Source organism: Heloderma suspectum, chromosome 1, assembly GCF_057233095.1.
Source record: "Heloderma suspectum isolate Gila_16-S chromosome 1, 16-S_ref, whole genome shotgun sequence".
Lineage (NCBI taxonomy): Eukaryota > Metazoa > Chordata > Lepidosauria > Squamata > Helodermatidae > Heloderma > Heloderma suspectum.
Window position 1 is genome coordinate 162,864,340 of NC_139458.1, and position 6,000 is coordinate 162,870,339.

Genomic DNA, 6,000 nt, shown 5'->3' on the forward strand with positions numbered 1-6,000 from the left:
ATTTTACTTCTTCACAAATCTTTGAGCCACCTCTAACGTTTATCTTGATATGTGCCAATTCTTCCCCTCTCAGATTTTAGACCATGACAAAAACCTTTAACTCACATGTGTCTTGTGCCAACATTTGGCTAGAGTTCCACAATCCTTTGCAAACTGCGAGCCGGAAGTGAATAGTCTCTTACCATTTTCCCCAAACAAACTGGCTCCACTGGAGCTAGTAATGGTATCTATATATTCAACTTGATGCAACAATCAGTACTATCTTACTTATCATGGTACTTACAACCTAAAAGGACTTAGTGTGCTTTCCAGAATTTTGGAACTGACCTGGTTTCTCCTGGGATTGTATCATCGGCAATACTCCATATCTTTCCTTTGCATAGTCCTAAAGGGAGGGAAGAAGATAGTATTATGCTAAAAGCCTTTACATCAAGTTACAGTTAAATAGGAGAAAAAGTTACAGTCATGTATATGCAATTGGTTTCACACAATTCATTAGAACGCTGCTAGCTCTTAATGGGTGATAATATTCTACATATGAAATTGCGCGTTAAAAACATAGCATACAGCCTACAGAGAATATTACAGGCATGAATTTGCAAAGAAGGGCCAACGCTCAATCTATTTTTTGATATTCTGATATGGATACCCAAGTACAAAATAGATTTGCATTCCACGAAGTGCGATGCATGTTTCACTACGTTACATTCTAAAATATATGCAGCCAGTAAGATTCAGCCCTATGTGCTGAGTGACATTCAGTATTTCTCCTATCACTGGTCACACACATAAGGAAGAAAACTCCTAAGAGTGACATCAGCTTACAGATCAACTTTCCAACTATTACTTTCTTTCACGGAATGATTTTAGTCTTGACAACTGTGAAATCACCATGCTTCCCATGCATCCATCGTGATAACAGATATAAGCTCATGTACTCAGCTGCAGCCACTAGGCATAAACCTATGAGAACAGAACAGTTTGAGGACGAAATGAACTATGGCATTCAATATCCCAGTTGATCTGGGAGAGTCAGACTTCAAGCCATGAAACAGAGTTCATTATTTACTCAGGCTTGTGCCTGACAGGTGCACAAATGGTGCTACTTGGGAATACAGAGAACTATGTGTTCCCAGAATTAGGGCTATATTTTCCGCACTATAACTTTCAAGTCATTTCCATTTACTCTAGTGAGTTTCAGATTATCAGTTTGAAAGAGGATCAAAATATCCTACAAGCTAAATATTAAAGCAGCAGTGAAAGGAGGCAGGGGTGCATAATCTCGAGGCAGGGGTGCATAATCTAGCTCTCAGAGGGTCCCCAGAAGGTCCCACCACTTCCCCTGGCCCTGTCCCCTTTCCCTAAGTACCAACTGTTTGCTGGTTTTCCAGCCTTTGTGTAGTTTTCCCCCATTCTAAAAGGTTAACATGCCTCTCCTACAGCTTAGTCACTGGTAGTAAGAGCTTTGAGCTAAAAGATGCTGGTATTTTTGGTATGGAATGTGGAAGAAATGTTTGGTGGGGAGGGACTAATGTTAATCCCCACCTGCCTTATCCCACCCACCACCTTGGAGCCTGATAAAGCTGGCTGCCTGAAGAAAAAAGTTGGAAGGGGTTCCTATCAGAGAGACTGAGTAATATCAAAACTTTGTGGGTATGTGGACAGGAAGGAGGACAGGTAATCTTTACCTCCCCAGGTGAGAGATGGGAAAGGGAGTATGAGAGGAGACCCAGGTGAAAGCTGGGAGGAAGGCTACCACAAGTGAGAGGTGTGGCTGCCAACCAACCAATATCATGTTTAGTATTGTTGTTGGATTATGTTAGTTTATTTGTACTGTTTTAGTGGACATTGTACATATTGATATTCCTATGTGTTTCTCTGCCAACATTATGGCTATCTGCAATTGTTTCTACTGTATTTTTTTTTTTGAATAGTTGTATTTCTTACTGCTTGATACGTAGTAAATTATATTTACTGCTGTTCATTTGTTATGTTACGAGCTACTTCAGGCAGAATTTTGTGGAAAAGCAGCATAAAATAAGTAGATGATTATTTTGGCCCTGCACCTTTTGCCTTCACCCCCCCCACCAGAATGCAGCCCCCAAGAGCTTCTCCAAAATGGATTTCAGCCCTTGGGTTGAAAAAGATTTTGCACTTCTGTGCTATAGGATAAAGAGATGAAAAGGACATTGTGGATACTGCGTGATCTCTGGGGTGGGGATAAGGGGATACATGAAAGGTATGATGTAGATCTTTGAGGGTACAGAGAGAATAAAACATTATTAATTACATTTCTCTACCACTCAACAGCCAAAGAGCTCTAGGTGGTTCACAAAACAAAGGACTATAGCAGGAGCAGGCAGCCTATTTGGGCCTATGAGCTTATTTGGCAATCTGAGAAGCTGTCCTGAGCATCATCACAAAATGGCTATGGGAGGCATGGCTAGTCACAAAGGAAAAGTAACCTGCCCAAAAGACTGGGAAGAAGTCAAAGGTAGGGTCTGAGCCCCAACTCACTAAATTACTTCTTTGAACCTACAATTTTTAGCACCCACAGAAACCTATTTCACAGAAAAGCAAACTCTTTTATCTCCCCACCCACTCTACCTGCCAACTCATTCCTCCCGCTCTTTCTCTCTCTCACCCTGGCTCACCACCCATATATGGGCGATCACTGCTCTCCCCCTCCACATACACACTTTATTTTGAAGTGATCCCAGCTGCTAAGAAAATGTGTTAATTTAAAATTATAAACAAAGTGCTAGGGGTGGTGGTCCTTGGTGGGTGTCAAGAAACGTGTTTGAGGGCACACTGGTGTCCACAGGCACCACATTGCCTACCCCTGCAGTATGGAGTATAGAGAGACAAAGATGATTAACAGAGAATGCATTGAAGAGAATACACTGAGTTAAAAGTTAAACAAAAATACATTTCCACATTAAGATAGCAGAGCAAAAGCAGCCCTCAGAGTGATTTGATTTGTGTGTCCGTAGCCTAGACTATTGGTTATAACAATTTAAACACCCATATTACTAAAGTGAGCAACTTGTGTAAATAAAACAGTGAAACTAATCAATATTTTTAAAAACAGGGAGCTATGACAATGATACTGGAAACATAGTGAAGCAGAATAGAAGAGCTGTGGTATCATTACATAAAAACAGAAAACAGACAAGCAGCAATACACTTCAACAACTAATGGGAAGAAATAAGCAGGACAGCACAATAATTTCCCCACCACCACCAGCTGTACCCACTGGGGTCATGAGTTCAAATCCTATCCTTCCCTATGCTGGCAACTCACAGAAACCTAATCTATTAGGTGAAGTGGCACAGACTATTGCTGCGGTTATTACCTCTAGTTTGTGCCATGAGTTCAAATCACATCTTTCCCCATGTGGGATACAGCAGAAATCACACTTTCTCAAAAAGTGCCATTGTTCAATGACACACAACACATGCAGCCGATCTCAGCTTCTATTCTTGGCAACTTAGGAAGTGAATCCAAGAGAGACCTGCCTGAGGCTTCAGGAAGCCACTGCTATCCAGAGTGGGCAATAACAGGCTTGACAGATCCAGTGGTCAAACAATGTGACCACTTGGCAGGGGAGAAGTAGTTGCACTAGAGAAATATTAGGATCACCTGATCTTGGGGAACATATAGAATTGGTTATTGCAATAAGCAATTTTAATTTCACTATTTCAATGTTAACAAAATTAAATGTAATTAACAAGCACACCTGAATCCTCAATCTTCTCACTCACTGAGGAGTGAGATGCCATTTTGAAATTTGGTGGTGCTGAATTAATAGAGGAAGTGCAATAGTTGATCCTCAGGGATCACTCACCATTATTAGGAGTAACACTGCAGAATAGCTTGAATTAAGCAAGAATTTAATTCTGTTTAGGAGACAGTTGCCTACTCCAAGAATTAAGTCCATTAGTTAAATATCCTATATAACTGTAGTTATATCTTTTTAATGATAGAAAAGAGTGAAGCTTGGGTGTAGCCCATATTACATCATGCATGTTTTATAGTGGAGGAGGAAAATGCCAAAAAGTCCCCTTAATAAAAAAATTAGTGGAGTCATAAATACAGGTGCTTGGCACAGAAAAGAGCCATTCTGCCAGAAAGTACAAGGAACAAGTCAAGGAGTTTCCTTTTGCTAGTGCACGGGTATCACAGATGATGTATGTATCTGTCATGTCCTAAGATAAGGCTGGTGTGATCTTTTCAGTGCAAGCTTCCTTAGGCAGAAAAAAAGTTCGGTCATTGTGGAGGTCCCTACTTAATGGAGGGGAAAGAACTAGGAATTTATCTCGACTGAAGCGTTGCAGTAAAGAACCCTTATAGAAAGGAAATGCTGCCCAGAAGAACACTAAGTTGTGGAAACAGTGAAGTAAACATATAAATTAATCCCATTGTTTCCGTATTGCTAGAATGTTGCAGGACTTTAAACCCAAGGTCTATGCACTGTACTGAAATGACTAAAAGAAATCTATTCCTGTTGCCTGCAATACAAGGAGGAAGTGACAACAACCAGCCTCTCATCTTGGCTTCCACATGACATAACTTGAACACATAACCCTGAGACATGTGGTCATGTGCCTTAGTCTACTCTGCTTCCAGTAAGCCAAGATATCCGCTAATAAGAGAGACAACTTTTTTCTCCAGTTGAAGTTTGAAAGGAGGATCTGTTTTGCGCTGCACACACCCATCCCACTATTGCTTCGGGCAAATGGGGTTTTCTGCATAGCTTAGAAAAAAACCTGCAACATCTGCTTGCCCAGACACCGTGGGACAATTAAAAATGAAAGGAAAAGTTACTATGCGTTTGTGTGTGTTCACAGGAACTTGGTTTTATCTTTTTCTAACCCAGCTGGGCAGCAAAACCCCACTCAAAAACTACTTACGACGGCTGTCTGCTGCCATCCCTCGAACAACAACGAGGAGTGGACAGAACCTGAGAGAAACGCTCAACGCGGGCGGGAGGGGGGGCGGCGGTGTCTGACCAGCTCTGCAGACGTCGGAGGTGGCGATAAGCGAGGGGTTGGAGCGGAGCGGGGCGGGGGACGGGCGCGCGCAGGCGTGACATGCCACCCTCCAAGCCCTGCCAGCTGCTGGGGGAAACGTGTTGCCATTACGCGCGAGGAGCGAGACGATGGGGGCGCCGGGGTGGGGCGAGACGGGGGCTGCGGACGAGACGGCGGGGCCTTTGAAGTTCGCACCCCGCCCTCCTCCCGCCCTCCATATACAGCGGTTCTGGCCCTCCCAGCCCCTTTCCCACGCGTCCAGAGACCCACATCAGCTGGCGGCGGCTCCATGGCGTTGTCTCGGCTCCGTTCCTGGTTCTTACGAGCAGCCACGCCGGGCATTCCGCCACGTCCAGCCAGAAAGTTGGCCGGAGAGACTCGCTTTTCTTTTTGTCCTCTACGGGCTCCCGTGCCGCCTGGCGAAGGCCCTCCTAACCGCCCCCGCCCCCCCTTCTCTCGCTCGAAAGCCGCGACGCCCCGCGCTCCGCCGGGGCTCCCTCCGCGTGTCCGCTCGCGCTGCTTCCGGGCACGTAAAGCACGCGAGGAAGAGCGCTCCGGCCTTTACGTCACGCGAGGACGAGCCTCGCCCGCTTTCACTGACTCCCTCCCGCTCCTCCGTCAAGAAGCCTCCTCGCGGGAATGACCTGTGTTCTCGCGAGCTTTCCGCATTTTCTCAGCTCCGCGTGTCGCTGCTTCTTGCGGTTCGGGGCCCGCGTGCGAGTCTGAGCAGGGCCGGCTTGGCGGTTTTTTCTGGAAATATTCCAGAAGGGCGGCCACGGTAGGCTTTCATTCGCCACGAACTGAAGTCTTGTGACACCTCAAGTCCTAAGAGCTTTAGGCTGCCGTCGTATACGCGCTTACCTACGAGGAAGCCCCATTGAAGTTAATGTGAGTTATTTTTGAGTAGACATGCCTAGGATTGCACTGTTGTGACTTCACTATTTTCTCCTCTACCGTATGTCCACA

At 44.9% G+C, this 6,000-nt stretch overlaps 1 protein-coding gene across 2 annotated transcripts in view; it reads right to left on the minus strand.

Annotated features, from left to right (window-relative positions):
• DARS1 (aspartyl-tRNA synthetase 1) overlaps positions 1 to 5,558 on the minus strand; it is a 65,703-nt gene extending 60,145 nt beyond the window's left edge. The window contains exons 1-2 of one of the 2 annotated variants that reach the window (XM_084809437.1): positions 5,305 to 5,558; positions 328 to 385 (exon numbers count right to left, since the gene is read on the minus strand). In XM_084809437.1, coding sequence (XP_084665563.1) covers positions 328 to 385; positions 5,305 to 5,376 — 130 coding nt within the window. In that variant the 5' untranslated portion in view covers positions 5,377 to 5,558. Of the gene's footprint in view, positions 1 to 327; positions 386 to 4,914; positions 5,150 to 5,304 lie in introns of those variants that run through there. The other variant, XM_084809444.1, reaches the window with a different exon arrangement.
• Between the last annotated feature and the right edge of the window lie 442 nt (positions 5,559 to 6,000).